The sequence below is a fragment of the Falco punctatus genome (genome assembly GCF_963210335.1).
Source record: "Falco punctatus genome assembly, chromosome: 4".
Classification (NCBI taxonomy): Eukaryota; Metazoa; Chordata; class Aves; order Falconiformes; family Falconidae; genus Falco; species Falco punctatus.
Genome location: NC_137583.1, coordinates 21938268 through 21955177, shown reverse-complemented (window position 1 = coordinate 21955177; position 16910 = coordinate 21938268). Strand labels below are relative to the sequence as shown.

Genomic DNA, 16910 nt, shown 5'->3' with positions numbered 1-16910 from the left:
TTACACCTGTTCTTACCCCAAAAGCCTTTTAGAAAGCATGTGCTGTTAACAACTGCCAGCTGCAGCAAAATCGTCCCTTGACATGGCAAAAGCACCTTTAACACAGATCAGTATAACCGTATTCAACAGGCAGCAATGTTGCATGGGCCAGGGCGAGCTGACACCAGAGGCAAAGAGATGCTTAATAGTCTTGGGGAGTTTAACGCCACACTGCAGTCCAGACACTGCTGGGAAATGGATAAAATCCAATTCCACCACTGTTAAAAAATTTACAGGATTTGCCACAGCAAGGGCTATCCCCCACCAAAAGTGACCTGTACCTTTGCCCGCATGACCTCTCTCCATCCCACCATCTACTGTCCTCTCCTGCTAGCAACAGCCAGCCCCAGCTGTGGCCAAGGGCAGCCTTGTACTTGTCCAAAGCCCTCTGCTGGAGTTAACTATTCAGCACTGACTTTTACTGACAATTTAAAGCACACTCCTAGGCAGCTTTTAAAAACTTTTCCAAGGGAAGACCAGTGCACTCACAGCAACAACGTCCAGCAGCGCCCTTGCTCAGATGGCAAGGTTTGTGCTAGGTATTCAGTTCTCAGTGGAAAACCTACAACTCGCAGCCAGCACATGGTGGTCTTACGTCACCATGCTCCTGTGACCGCATCACCCACTGCTACGGTGTCATGGTTTAACCCAGCCCCACGCGGCCGCTCGCTCACTGCCCCCAGTGGGATGGGGGAGAGAATCAGGAGGGTAGAAGTGAGAAGGCTCATGGGTTGAGATAAGACAGTTCAATAGGTAAAGCAAAAGCCGCACACACAAGCAATGCAAAACAAGGAGTTAATTCAGAACTTTCCATCGGCAGGCAGGCGTTCAGCATTTGAAATTACAGGAGCTTACAGGGAGCCAAAACCTCCTCAAGTAATTAAAAAAACCACACCCAACAAAACCAAAACATGAAGGGCAAGCCAGATCTCAACTGCAAAGCCTTCCCCAGCGAGCTTCAGCCGCAGCATACCGAGTGCCGTGACGCCAAGGGCTGGGTTGTGTTTGGGAAGTGATTATATTAATAGGAGTCATTCGGTGCTTTATCTCTTCCAAGTGCTATACAAACATTAATTAGGCAGTCGGGTACAGAAATGCAAAGTGCTGCAGAACTGACCAAAATATAAATTAATTAATCATGGAACAGCAACATATTAATCATTTTCCAACTACCCACTAACATCAAAGCACCAGTCAGTCATGGGAACTACACAGCACCAGAAAAAACATTGAACAAATTGAATTGCTGCATTGTTTATAGAAGACTGTCATTTAATATGTAGAACAGTACTTCCTGGTTTAATTATTCATATTCAGACATGAAATTAGCAGAATTTCTTTTGTACGTAACCTACATCTACTTAGATAGAAGCAAAAATTCAAACAGGCCTGTGAATATTCGTATTTGTATGAATTCTGAATTTTAGTTTTTCATAGAGCTGGATACCTGATTTCATTGGAATGCATTAATATCGGTTATGGTGATTTTTGTCTAACAATGGAAAATACTTGACTATGTATTAGTTGTGTCGTCCCGTGTGTCGTCCCCCCCCCCCCCCCCCCCCGAATTACATAGCCATGCTATAAATATTCTGGTCTGAACCACTGCTGAGGTATTGGTTATGCTGTATCAACTTGTGACAAAAGAAGAAAGAATGCTTGGACAGGCATTTCTAAGGATATTTTCCTGTAAAAAAACACTGTTGGGGAAAAAACCCCACCCTAAACCTCACCACACTGGAAATAAGCTCTACAGAAATATTTCCCTTTTTTTTTTTTTTTCTTCTCACTTTGCTATCACATGCCTATTTCTGCATTTTAAAACTGCATTTTTCAGCAGATAGAAGGTGAAAAAATGCTTTTGTTCCACCTTAATAAAAAATATGACAGAATTTGGTACTGAAAAATATGATGCTGTCCCTAGATTTGAAGAATTAATTGCAGGTGTTTCTGGGGTATCACGACACCAGCAACAGGCTTCCCTGTAATAACAGCCAGTAAAAAATGCCACTGCAACCCTGGTTCTGACGGCTGGAACGATGTACAGATTTTGCACGCGTGGTCTTCTCCACATTAATTCATCCTACCTTTTCAGATGTGAGAGGCAATACTGCTAATATCTAATTATATATATATATTTATATATATACATATTAATATATATTACACCGCACAGCTAGCTTTTGCTATGTGCACAGTATAGCTATGTGCAGAAAGTGCAGAGTGACTGATGCAAACCACTCTCGGGGGAGCAACACAGGTATCTTTTGGATCACCTTCCACGTTTCACTAAACAATTGCCAGCAATCTTTGTGCAAGCCATTTAATCTGTTGCAAAACAAAGGCTCACACAGCTGAGGGCTTTCACGAAGAAGCCAATTTAGCGGAGAGAAAGAACCGTGTTTTCTTATTCATTCAAATCGGTGTAAAACAAATACCAGATTCTGTGTTTTGGCTTGTGCTTTCTGGAGTGACTTCAGCCCCCGCACCAGGCGTGCGGCACAGCCACGCTGTCCCTCTGACGGAGCACACTGGGTGCAACACAAGTATTGTAGAGCCACAAGACAGACCGTTTTTTTGAAGCTACTGCATTTACGTGGTGCTTGCTAAGAAAAAAAGGAGGGAGAGCCTTGCTGGCTGGTGCGTTTGTTGTGAGCACAGATCCTTCTTTTTAATCGGCAAGAACAAGAAGGCCAGGAACCAGAGCAGTGAGGCATGTCAGGGCAGGAGGGCAAGCCAGAGCCCAGGCACACGCATGACAGCAGACCATAAATGCTTCTCCAAAGCTACTAGGTTCCTTTTTTGTTTTCTGTCAAAATACGAGCGGACCTTCATGGTTAAGTTACTTCATAAAATATGCATATGCACATGCATGCTCAGACAGCTAACGCATCTATGCGGCTGCCGCTCGTTAACATGCAAATATGACTTCAACAGTGAAACTCACTGCTACAGGAAGTTAATGAGGCGAAGAATTGCATAAGAGTCACAAAAATACAGAAAATCTCCTTCCCTGCTTGTCCAGCACATTAGAGGCATACGGACTATGTCCCATCTTCATTAGCGCAGGTCTGTTCGGCTCATCCTGTGCGATGCCGTTTGGTCCCCATCGCTGCTCCCGGGCGGCACACGTACACCTTTCAGGGGATGCGACAGCTACGTGGGGCTGCCCAAGAGCAAAGTCACGACTCAACGAGCTGCGTGTTGTTTTTCACAGCCTATTCTGCTTTTCATCTTCCTCTACAAAACTTGAAGTTATCACCACACCGGCTATTTAAATAATCTGAGAGCCCTAACAAATTTGGTACCAAAGGAATAATTTGAAGTTCCTGCTTCCCAGAGCTGACACCTGAAGAAAAGACTCCTGAAAACATAGTCAGAAACCCAGAACTGACATGTAATGACTATTGAGCCCAAGGAAAGCACTGTTAATTTTTATCAGTATGACCTCAGAACAGCCAGTGAGAAAAGTAGTCTGAAAAATATGGTCCCAAAATTGGGATCCCAAAAAATCCCCCAACACTGGGTTACGGATTAAAAGGGGGTGGGATGCTCAGAAATACCTTTAGCAGTGCTGCTGCCTTGTGAGGGAGGCTGGATACCTCCCGAAATGATTAGCAGATCCACACGTCTAGGCAGCTGGTTTAAGTACGCCCCGGGATTGATCTAGCTTTCTACCCGAGTGTTTTATCCTCCTGTGAAGAACCGCAGTACCTGAACACCCAGCAGACAAAATCAATAGCAATATCCTGGGCGGACGGTGAGCAGCTCTGCACGGCTGTTGGCTCCCGGCACGTTGACGGCAGTGGGTAACTGGTCCCTTAACCACACGTTTGGATACCCTCAGTGCTGCGGGTCTGACAGCTGTTTAATGGCTTGGCTGGTACGAGTTTGGAAGTTTTCATGCCGTTTCCAGTGAGCAGATGTTCATTTAAAAAAAAAAAAAAAAAAAAAAAAAAATCAATCTGAAGTAGCTGCTGGGACTGGCAGTAGCTGGAGCCCTGTGGCTGTCCCCGAAGGGTGACGGGGCCACGGCCGCAGGGCAATGGCAGGGTGCTCGCCTCCACGCAGCATTTTTGCAGCGTTTTGACAGGGCGACACACAAAGAGCTCATCCCCCACCAGCCGGGCTGTACTGTGGCAGGGACAGGGAAGCGACGCGGTACCTGGGCTCGGTGCCCGACACTGGTTGGCAGAACTAAACACAAGTACGTCATTTTAAGCTTATGTTCACAGGTAACTCAATACTTAGCAGAGTTTTTCCAATCATTTGAGGGTCCACAAGGCACTACGGAGGGTTGTTAGATAACTTTTCTGCATACTATTTTTACTTTTTTTTTCTTTGCATAATTCAATTATTAATTTTTTTTTTCTTAAGGATGGCTCAGTAATTTGAGCAACACGAAACAAAATATTCCTTCCTAGCTTTTTTTCCTAACTTAGAACTTAAGAATTTCAGAGAAGAGCAACCTATTGTAGACAGAAGGACAATTTCCATCCCTGCGGGGCAGGCTTAGAGCAGAGCCACCACGCAGGGCAGCGGGATGAGCAGTGCCCCAGGAGCAGGGCCAGCCCCAGGCTCCCCTGCACCTCCCTGCTGCTGGGCAGGAGAAAGCTTGGGAAGCTCCCAGGCTCCTGTCAGCTCTTCCCTTGGGATCAACACTGGAGGTTCTCCAAGAGCAGCGTATATGCTAGCAGAGGCAAACAAGCCTCTTGAAACTAGTTTTTTTTTTTAAAAAAAGTTGAACATAAAAATATAAAAAAGAAGAAGGGCTGAAGGTTTGTTTATGAACTTTGATGTTTTACCACTTTGTGCCTTTTGCATGGAGCTGCTAAATCACAGCTACTAAAATTAACTACCTCAGGGTCACCCCCTCCTGCCTTGCAGAGCGCACCGATGCAGAACAAGACAACGCAAGGCATCCAGTACAGTTTCCTCCTTAATTCTGGAATATTTAAGAGCCAGATCTGGATAGTCCATAACACCACAGCGCTACACGAAACACTTGCACGTGTCTGGGAAGCATCCTGAGCGCGCTGGCTAATAACAGCACTGCGCCTGACCGAGTTAGCCCTGCTCCGTGGTAACACCATGGCTCGTGCAGCAGAATCCCTTCCACACCTGCAGCTCGTGCAGCTCGCAGGCAGACACGGACACTTCCAAATCTTGTCGAAAGAAGCCGGACCAAACCACATCCTTCAGCAAAATGAAACAATTTCCACACTCATCCCCTAATGTAAAACTCGCACAAAACTTTTAGCGCTCCTCTCCCTGTAACTCGGCCAAATCTTGCTCCGTGGGACAGACACACTGATGGTGTGCCCTGAAGATACTCAGTGCACTGCAAAGATGAGAAAAAGTGCTGTTGCAGAAGGGTGTGGGGAAGGCCAGTGCTTATGAAATGCATTTTTCTAAAAAACAGATGTAAGAGATAAGGAACTCCCTCCCCCCCACACACATATTCTCCTGAAGCTTTATTTTTGCTGACCCTAGACATTTTCCAATATATCTTTTAAGTATAGAAATCACAGTGAAAAAAAAAAAATCATGCTTTTGTTTTCCCACTGCTTTGTTGATTTGCTTAAAATAGAGGGCCATAATTCATGTATTCCCACAGTCTAACTTCTCTAGGGTTGCAATTCCTGAAGCACGTGTGGCACTGCATTGCAGAATGTCTCTGCATCCAATTTTCTGCCAGCTCAGAAACTGTCATAGCACATTTCGAAAGACTTGGAACCAAATTTCAAAAATAGGTACCCGTAAGTACCGGAATAAAAGTGGCTTTGTGTTCAGTAGAGCTAAGCAGAAGAAAGTAAACACTATTGTAAGTAGTTTGCTGTTACTTAAAATGCTGAGAAAGTACCCTGACAATGTGCACATATAAAAGGGAAGAAAGCACAAGTTACTAAACAAAGCAGTAAAACACTGAGCACCAAGCAGCAAATAAATTAGAGCAATCCAGACGAACACCAAGGTGACATAAACATTAATTAAAACATAACACACACCCCTCCTCAGAACAAAATACATGTTAAAGAATAATAACACCAAGTCAAGGAGGACACATTCTGAATTGTAAAGAAAGAGTCTTCAGCAGCCCTGGGGTGATGGCAGCACCCGCCAGGAGGCACGGGGGGTGACTACAGCCCGGCGCCCCCCGCTCGCTGAGCAGTCACCTGCAAGTGACTCCCTGCACACAAGAAGGTCAGCGTGGCTTTGGGGCGAGCTCTGGTGACCCTCTGCCAATCTGGAACGTCTTCAAGAACTGTTTCAGCTCCAGAAAAAGGGCACGTTCCTTGGAAATCTCATTTTGCTGGGAATGCTCAAAACATTGCAGCTCTCCGGGAAGAAAAGGTTACACAGGGGCAGTTACAGAAGATGGTTATATTGCTAAAATATGTTATTTTAATTATTTGTTAAATGGAGCGAGGTTTTAGCTGTAGTGTAACACCGTTTTAATGTGATATAAAGCTATACTCCACGTAGGTTTAATTGAGCATTGAAATGCTTAACACAGAACACTGAAAACAACTTCCATCAACAGCAACTTTGAACTGGAAATGAGGGAGCAGCCCTCTGAAACACTGTGCTTTTACTGTGGAGATACTGATCAACAGTAAAAGGAGCTTGTTCAGAGCATCAACCTGATCCGTTCAGCAACCTTCCCTCACACCAGCCGTGGAGCAGGGAGTTATTTTGCCATTTTATCACTGGCATATAAAGTGCAGCCCATTTTTGCATTGGTGTCAAATACAGTGGCATTCTTAAATCAAAAGTTTTGAAATGACGCTGTACCTGCAAAGCACACCATGAATGATTGCAGCACGAGCAGTTCCCATAGCAACCTCATCTTCAGCTTCCCGGGTCAGAGGAGACCAGCCCAGTGACTACAGAAGAGAACGGGGCTCCTTGGAAATTTTAGGCAACCTTTAATCTGTAAAAAAGAAAAGACAGATTACAAGGAGATTTAGGATTGCCGCTCCTTCTATTTGTTGGTAGAGTTGTTTTTATTCTTTCTGGGAAAGTTGCACCTGAAGACCAACAAAGAAACTTTTTTAAACATTCCATGTAAAGTCATTCTGAGGAGCGATACGTGACCGTCTGAGTACACTGGGCACCAGATGAGGATTACGAATTGTCACCCTGTATCTTGGGCACAGTCAGATTTTGTCTGTCTCTCGAATTTGTCATCAGCAGATCCACTCACTGCCTCTCTGGTGTAAGTGAAGTGTAATTAGTGAACCCTGTACATCATGGTTAAGAGAAAAGTTATGGGAATTACATCCAATTTTCTCTACAAACACCACCCAGCACATGAAGGACACATCTCTGCACAGGCAACACTTTCTAGGAAATGTTCCCACGTTGCTTGTCAGAGGGATGCTTTTCCATTTCACCCCATTCTGATTGCTCTAAACATCTTAAAAAAAAAAAAAAAAATCCCTTAAAGTATCTCCAGACCTGATCATTTCCTCACACTCCATTACAACTTGTAACTAGTTAAAATCTGTGAGCAGGCAATTTGAAGACTTCCTCAGTTTATCACTGCAAAGTACCCCCTGCAGTGCAACCCAAGGTGGAAAAAACATGCCTCCTTTTATGAAAGAAACCTTCTCCAGAGCAGGCATTTAAATATTAAAATTAAATAAATCAAGTCAGACACATATTCTTATAATTTATTCATATCACTGAAGGCTGGAAAAGTTAAGGGGCCTTCACGCTTGCAAGACAAACGGCATGACTAACAGGATGTGAAGGGGTATCATGAGAGGTCTCCGCTTGCTTTTGTGAGTTAAAATTGCTAAGATTCTTCTAATAAAGTCAAGTTCCATGCACTGAGAAATCTAAGAATCTTTATCCTCTGAAGATGCAGCTTGGAAGGGGGTAGAGATTAATTGCATACGTTCAGCTGTTCTCACAGACTGATAAGTCTAGATGGGGGTTAGTGGGAAGGACTAATCAATGAAAACTAATAACTTAAGTGAATGATTGGAGTATTAATTATTAGTTTTTTGAGGGAAAATGTCTTCATGGACTTTTATATTGATTGACATAGTTAGGCAGCTACTCTGTGTTTACAGCGAACTCGAGAAATGTATTTTTTTTACCCTCTATAGTCTTGATATGCGGACAAATACTCTGTTTCCTCTACCAAATTCTGCTGGTTATAAGCGCACCTACACAGCAAATTCCTACCAAAGGCAAGTCACCCTTTATTTTACACTAGTATAAGTGAGATCGGAGATAGAACTTGTGTTCACCAGCAGCTGCTGAAATTCTTTCATGTTCTCATTTTCCCACGTATCAGTCCCATCAATAAGCCCATCGTGTCACTTTATAAGGCTTCTCTTCATTACACGGCAAGGCAATGCTTCACGATTATTCTCCTCGCCCTCTGCAATAAGCTACGCGGGACAGAAACAGAACAATCGCTTACAGCCTTGGATACCTAATTAAAAACACAAGAGGTATAGCACTTATCAACTTAACCTACTGCCAGGAACCAATCTAAAGCACCCGCAGCCCCGTCTGCAAGCTGCCAGCATGCAGGAGGGATGACCAAAATCACTCCTGCTATGTGGGTTAGTAACAGCCTGAAGCTCCTCAGCTGTCTGTAAGCAGTGCTGCTGGCAAGGAAGCGGTATACCTGCCTTTCGGTTAAAAACATGGGAATATAAACCCCCAAATCTGACCAAAGTCAAGCGCAATGCCTCTACTAGTTCCACAGGTTTTGGGGATGGCGTGCCAGGAGACTCAATGGGGATGAGAGACACTTCTCTGAAGGACCATGGAGACGGCTGTCCTGTTTGCAGGTCCCAAGGCTCTTTGCATCACATCCCTGGTACTCTCTTTGAACCAATACTGCTGTTTTGGTACTTTATTTCCTAGTTTTTCATAGCTGCAGGAAAATTCTTGGATAGCCTTCAATTTATTACATTTCCCCACTGCACTGCAACTTCTCTTACCAGAGCCTCTCTTGACTCACCACTCCTTTGGGAGAAACCCTGGCTACTTTGTGGTTTTTGCAAACTGATTTTTTTTTTCCCCCACTTGGGAAATCATGCTTCTCTAAGCATTTTAAACACTAATAACAAAAGATTTCAAAATTCCTAATGTAAATTAGTCTTCAGCTTATAAGGGCATTAAAAATAGCAGGCTAGGCTCTTACTTTCCTCCCAAGATGTTTTGACACAATTGCTGGGTCTTACATTCAGCCAAAAATAAAAGCTATGCTAAAAACATCCATTTTTAGTATTCAGCACATTTAATTATTAAGTCCAGTGAAAAAGCTGAAAGTCCTCCCTATTATTTAGTTATTCAAAACTCGGTCCAGATAATCAGCAGGCAGCAGAGGGTCACATATGCGGTTCAAAAAAAAAAAATTCAGATACCTGAATGGAAAGAGTCACTTACGGTATTACCAGACTGTCTATACGTGGCACTGTATATATACTCTGCGCATTTCCATCGATGCTAATGGCAACTCCATGCGCTTACGCAGCCAAAGTACATACCCAGTAATAATTACCTTACAGTATATTGCTAGAAGAGGTTCTAGCATATATTTTCTAAATATATGGGATCGTACATCGTTCTGTTGCTGGATTAATATTAAAGCTTCAGAAGCAGCACTGCCCTGGTGCTCCCCAAGAGCCGCCCCAGGAGTGGCACTGAAATGGGCACTGGGGGCTTGGCTGCCAGCCCCCCTGCCCTGGCTGTTACCGATACAGCCACGGCAAGCTAACGTTAGGGGAAGTTTCCCAAAGAGAAACGATGCCTATCTTAGCATAAAAAGTAGTGAAAAGCGAGTTAGATGATTACCATTAAAAATATTTTCCTAAGGTTAAAACATGGTGGTATTCGAGCTAGGGCTGTGATTCCGTTTCTCGTGATAGTTCCCCATTTCACATGTGAGTGAGTCCAATCTTCAAAATGTTTTCCCGTAAACATTGCTGCTATTCATACCAGCAGTCCCGTTGTTCAGAGTGGTGTAAAAACTGTTGAAACACGTTGACTTTTTATGGCAACAACTTTAGGAAAGGCAACATTTGTGCATGAGCAGAAGATACATAATTGAAAAGATCCTTCCTATTTCTAAATGTTTTCTGACTATAAAATCCCAGGGGCGCTCATGCTGCTTCTGAAGCAGAATATGAGAGTCCTGAAAACTTGCAAAGTTTAATATTTTATTTCCAGAAGGAAGCATATATAGTGTCAGCAGTGTACAGGTTGTTTTTCAAGATGAAAATGAGATGGCTGTGCTTCAGTTTGGAAGTGCATCCCATTAGAAAACCTAGTGCCAACACACATGTGCAGATGTCTTTTTAACTGTACTTTTGGCAGTGCATCCACTGCAAATTCTTTTGAAAGGCACCTTTTGTTTGTAATTGGATTCTGACGAAGAAAGTTGACTCTAAGAGCTCTGACTACAGTCAGGTATGAGGAAAAAATAAAAAGATGCACGCAGCAGAAATATTTGTGGTGAATTTTTCTAAGTTAGCAGGCATAGCTTTTTGTCAATATTTCATTTGGATGTTTAATGATTAGCACTTCTAAAAAAACCACAAACAAACAAAATAGAAATGAAAAGCCTAAGGCTAAGATATATGGACGCATTTGGAAGACGAAAAATACTTTTGTATGTATAATTTTCAATATATGAATTCACATTTTTGTGACTATTATATTGTGAAGGAAAATTTGAAAAATACGCCTAAGACCCCCAAGTTTTGCAGCAGTAGCAGCAAGAAACAAGATTTTAGCAATCATCTCACATTTTCCTGCTGCCCCTTGGTGTGCTGCACAGTGCCAATTCTGCTAAACTCCAAAATAAATCACTGTTAATGAAGCATGCTGCACATACAGACAGCAACAGGCATCTTTTAATCACCTCCACAAAGGAAGAGCTAAGGGAAAGCACAAACCACTGTGAGCACTAACAGGCGAGTGGCTCAGTTTAAGGTGGCACCAGCCCCTCCGACTTCCACGGGTCCGACCCGAGGGCGAGAGTAAGCATCTCACATGAATCCACGGCTTTCCTGAATGGCGACATTAATTCATGGTGTCAAAACCTCCGAAGAATTACCAAGCTTTTTAAACAGAGGTATAGTATCATAAAAATAATCTTCAGGCTTGGATGCAGAAGAGAGAACAGAGCTGTGGGATACCCGAGTGCTGTCCGGTGACACACAACTCGGGGCCATACAGCTGCTGAGAGCACAAAATGTTCACAGGTCTAAGGACAAAGGCTTGTGGCAAACATATGCAAGAACATCAGCAGTGGATGCATATGGCAGATTGAGTCTAGAAAGACTAGTTCCAGCAAAACCTGGGAAACGGAAGTTTAGCATAAACTCAAATTCAACTTGTCTATGCAAAAAAAGTTAGAAAAGTCACCACTGAAGGTTTTCTGAGATCCAAAGAAACCTTTTTCCCTAAGAGGGAAGATACCTTCTTCTAATACACATGCACAAAAAGATCTATATCTATCAATGATGTGGTTGCTAGGTGCTTCACAAGCCCTAGTAACGTACCTAACAAGAAGTCTGCAAAACTACACCAAAACGCTGTTCTCCATTTCCATCTCTCCAAACACACTAACACTTTCCCAAAGTTTATGGACTTTAAGGACCCAATCAGTGCAGGAGTTAAGCCCTGGTTTTCTTGACAAGCCATTATAACACGTGATCATTTAAGTTTTTAACACTTAAGGAGCAGCGTTAACAGAGAAATACTGAAAAACAAATGGTTCTTTTTAAGTGAAATAATTTCAGTTTAGAAGATTTTAAACCCTTTACTTCAACTCTGATTTTTTATGCCACCACCACCACATTCAGTGGAAAACACACCCAGTGGTTTTTTTTAAATAACCACAATGAGATGGACTGGACATCAGCTGCTTTAGAGCCCCTCAATACTCTAAAGAATGAGGCATCATCTCTGGAAAGAAACATCCACAAAAGCAGAGTTCACTGGTAGCACAGCTCACCTCACCCTCTGTGCGGTACGCCTGCCACACTTCCCTCAAATTGCTTTTATAAGAAGGAAGGAATATGAAAACTTCAACTTTGGGAAAGGAATTAACATCAACATGAATTTCTCATGCTCACTACCTGGTAGGCAACATTACCCGCTTATTTTTAAAAACAGATACGCGGACAGGCTGCCTGCAGCCAGTCTATTTGTGATCTGAACCCACCCCTGCAGTCCTCTTTGCAGGACAGGTGTTTTTCCTATTTTATCACTTTGGAAATTTTCAATTTAGACTTCACCAGAGGCAAATACTGTATCTTTACTGAAGGGGAGATATAACTTACTGAAAAGCCACAGCTGGAGAGTAATTACTGAAAGTTCACTGTCAAAATGAGTGTGTCTTTGGTCTTATGCTTTTGAGTATTTTTATTAATCACAATGGTGGCAGAGAACATGTGCTTATTCAGTCTGCTGGTGACACTAAGAGGCTGCAGGTACCTCTGAAGATGTGAATGTAATTCACAACCACCTTGACAAATTGGACATAAAAGCTGACTAAAACAGAAGGCTGGATCTCTGTAAGAGACAAGTGCTGCATACCGCAGTAAATAGGATGCTGCATTAAGTAGCACAAACATATGCCAGGGAGCAGGCGGCTGGGTGATTGCTCTGCACTGATCCACACGTGGCTGAACATGTCAGCCATGCCCTGGGACTGTGAGCAGCAAAAACCCTGCCTGGGATGTATACACCAGGTTTGTGGGTCCTTTGAATCTGAAAATTCCTGCCAGGAAAGCAACCTGTCGCTCTCCCCACCCCGCACCAGGGAGCCCCAGATGCAGTACTACAGCCAGGAGCTGATGCTGCTTGTCAAAGATTTGCCCCAACAGAAGCATCCAAAGAAGAACACCACAAAGGATTAGAAGTCTATAAATGTCCTATAAATAAAAGCAAATGGAGTTGCTTAGCCTAAAGAATAATGAAGAGAAAAACACCTATGGTATTAAAACATGTAAAAGACTGTTGCAAGTAGAAGGAAATCATTTGTTCCATGTCCCAAACAGATGTGACAATAATCAATATGCAAAAAAGATTAAGGTTTAGACTTCAGGAAAAGCTTCTTGTCATGCTAAGGCCAGCTGAAGCACAGCTACAGGCTGGCTGAATAGCCTGCAGAATATCCATTACTGATGTTCCTTAGCAATTAGTAAGATAAATTTAAGTCCAGAACAACCTAGACAGTGAGGGCAGAGACAGTACATATCTTGCTTCCAGAAACACCAGTATTTGGAAGGAGATGGAGAGACTTCTAAACACTGGGATTGTCCAGTCCCGCTGCTGCTGGCTGCAAGGCAAGGTTGTTTCACCCTCTGATTCAGAAATTGGAATAACAATAACCTTGAGATTCTGGTAATTGGGAGTCACTCAGACCAAGGCACCGAATGGTAGCACAGAGCCATCTTCTGTGAGTGAAGGTTAAAGAAACTGTCTGGCTTTCATAAGGGGTCATGGGGCAGAAGCAATGAGTGTATTTTTTTTCACATAAAAGATAAATAAGGTTTCTCTTAAATTAAAGGAAATTGCTTTATCTGTGAAAGAGATTAAGCAGTGTTATTCCAGGGGAGCAGCATGAGGAACTAATTCATAACAAGGTCGTGGCAGATACAGAATGCTAAGAGCAGTTCAGGAAAACGGCGTGATTAGACCTCATTCAGTGGGGCTGCATCAATACATCAGCCCATAAAGATGCGACGTTATCCTTCCTGCAATTTAGTGTCCAAAACCAACGTGGAGGTTGGACACCTTTGTGAGTGTGAAGGGCAGGAACCGCATCACTGAGGTAGACTAGTGAGAAATCAGCAATCCTGGAAGGGATTCTATATGATTCTATAGAGCTGTTAAGATTCAAGCATTATGGGTGGCTTTTGAGCATGCGGCTCAAATAGCTGGTAGCCCACACTGCTAGAGAGCATCGCTGTGGTACATCCCCCTAAGGTGCACCCTGAGCATGGGCAGCTGCAGACCCCTGCCAGCCCTGCTTCCCAACATTGCTTGTGGCCCCAATTCAACAACACATCAGCCTTCTAAGCCTGACCCAGCCTCTTAATACTCTGCTGAATGTGGGCCTCTGGGTCGGGAAAGGCACCAGCTCTCTTTAGCAGATGCAATCAGTGACCCGCAAAACTGAACATCCAGAAATAGAAGGTGCCTAGAAAGTGTGCCCCCAAAAGCACAGATCTTCACAGCAATACTTTTTTGATGTACACATCGCTGATTTTTTTTCAGCACTTGAAAGATAGATATTTTTTTTCTACTGTGGTAGCTGTTGTCATAAGTCCTGAGATAAATACTGGCCCCGGGAAAAGGGAAAAGAAAAGGGAACTTGAAAAGATGGCCTGGGGAGATGAAGGGTAGTGGGAGTGTGCCGGTGGCATCTCTCACCGAGCTCTCCTTGTTCTCACAGCACGTCTGTCAGATCCTGATCTATCTCAAGCTTCTTTGCTGAAATTATCCCTTCTGGAGTTGCACTTATACACAATTCACGCATTATGAAATATATACAGGCATATTGTGCCTGATAAAACAAATGACACATACGCAGCACGTCTGAGACATGCTTATGATAAATGGGCATGAAATGCTTCAAAAAATTAATTATCTAAAGAAAAAAAGACCAAGAAAAACAACATCAGTTTTTACATGGTTTTTCCTCCTTTGGGCATTCATTCACATTCACTTGATAGAGATTTCATTTCACTGTATCAAGGAAGTTACAGCACCTCAACAGATGCAAGTTCCCATCTCACCCCAGTCATTTGTATTTGTCAGGCTGGGTTTGGTGCGCGCCGTGCTGGAGCCACCTCCCCACCGCCATCGCACACCTGCCACGGTGCCCAGGTACACACACGCGCGGGGAGCAAGGATTACATGCAGATTAAGACAATAAACATAATTCTAACCACATTAGAAAAGGCAGCTGAAGGAATAACTCAGTAAGCACCCACTGCCGTGAATTACAAGCCCTGGAGTTTAAATACAGTTTCTTCAACTAAGTTTCTTTGACGTAAGTGCTCTGTAGGTTATGCTCATGCTATATATCCCCCAAGAAACTGGCTGGTGGGGCCAGCTCCGTTCACGGTGGGGCAGGCAGGGACACTCTTTGCTGCTGATGCATGAGAAGGTCTATAGAAATAACTACCCCTGGCACCATCCCTTTCTGACTTGTAACATCAGAAACTCCTCGAAGGAATATACCTGGTTTATCTCTATGCAGAACCTAGTGCCGCTGCTTAACCTGACTAGAGCCTCTGGATTCCATGAAAATACTCAGCTAACAACAGACATGCACACCTTGTATATTTCACCGCGTTGCAGTATTCCCTGCACGCCTTCATCGGGAGCAAAATGCAGCTTCATGGAAGCAGCAATCCGTCTCAAACGCTGGATATTCCCAGCCATGCAACACATCCCTTCACCTTCTGAACCAGTGAATCAAAGCACCATTTTCCACTGAAGAAAAAAATGACAGTAATTAAAGCCTTTTAATTACTAGCCACTAACTACCACACATCACCCTATTACAATCCTCACTCTTCGCCTCTTGCCCCCAGGAAGTCATCGTTGTCCTGTAAAACCTGGATAACTTGTAAGCATCAATCATCTCTAGGTAAGGAGATTTGGGTGACTAAAAGCAAGACTAAATTAAGGCTACCGGTGTTAATGAGGGGTCACTGTATTGTTCTACCTTTTCCATGGAAGGGATATATGGAGAAATGCTCACCTGAGGCAGCACCTAGCAGCCAACATCCAGCCTCTCCCAGCCCAGAAGTCCATTCACACCACAAAGTCGGAGGCACTTTGCTCAGACAAGGAGAAACTTTATCATCATAAAAACCTGCAAGCAGTGAAAGCTCGCAGTCTGGCATTTTCTACAAATTAGAATTTATTCTTTTTTAGAGTCTTTTACCGAAGACTGTCTAGAACGGTTACCTTAAAACTCACCAATTTGAAAACCATTCGCAATTCATGCAGAGTAAAATTTTCAACACAGTATTTTGCAGGATTAAAATGAATGCTACCCCATATATCCAAGCAATAAATGACAAACTGTGTATAAAATGCCAGCTTTAGGCATAGCAAAACTCACTTGAAGAGCAAAAGATATTTGACTTGGTATTCAATAGGTCCAGCTCTTCTCTCCTAGCTGTATCACTGATCCACCATCAAAGGAAATGGTCTCTGAAGCCCACTACATATAAAATGAATATTTTTTTTTTATTTTTTCCAATAGCAATGACTGTCAACATGAGACCTGAATGCAGAGCAGAGCACTCAACCAAAGCCTGCTGCCAGGCAGGACGCTGCAGCCATCTCCCAAGCAAAGCCAGCCCATCCTGGTCTCCAAGCAGCCTCTTTCCACCAGAGAATACAGACGCACTGGCAAACTCCAGGATGCAAAAATAAACTGTCAGCTAAAGCGGAGTATTAACCTCCATCTGACTTTTGATCATAAATTTCCTAAAGAAATAAGGGTTAATTTATCACTGTCTCAGTTTGACAGAACGATGCACGGAAGAAGCAAGGCTTGAAGAACTCTGTGTGACAATGAAGTTCCGTTTATCCCTAGGTCACTGCTTCCAGATAATGAATCAAGACAGTTTCACAGTCTGAACAGATAGAAAAGTAACATTCAAAGTTATCATTCACTTTGGAGTGGGTTCGTTCCCAAAATATACATTATCAGAGAGAATTATCTTGTCCAGGAGACAAAAAATGATGTGAAAAATATTAAAAATATTTCCATGATGCCCCTAAAATCAGCACCTTAATGACATTTTACTTTTCACTTCTGGAGCTTGCAAAATAATCCATTTTATTTCAAAGACAAAAGGAGAGCT

General features: G+C 43.2%; 1 protein-coding gene across 4 annotated transcripts in view; it reads right to left on the bottom strand.

The window, feature by feature from the left end:
• Window positions 1-16910, bottom strand: part of LOC308062775 (contactin-4) — a 357825-nt gene that overhangs the window by 160993 nt on the left and 179922 nt on the right. For all 4 annotated transcript variants that reach the window (XM_080384699.1, XM_080384697.1, XM_080384696.1 and 1 more), the window contains one exon: window positions 6835-6973. In XM_080384699.1, the coding sequence (XP_080240825.1) occupies window positions 6835-6889 (55 nt within the window). In that variant the 5' untranslated portion in view covers window positions 6890-6973. The remainder of the gene's footprint in view (window positions 1-6834; window positions 6974-16910) is intronic.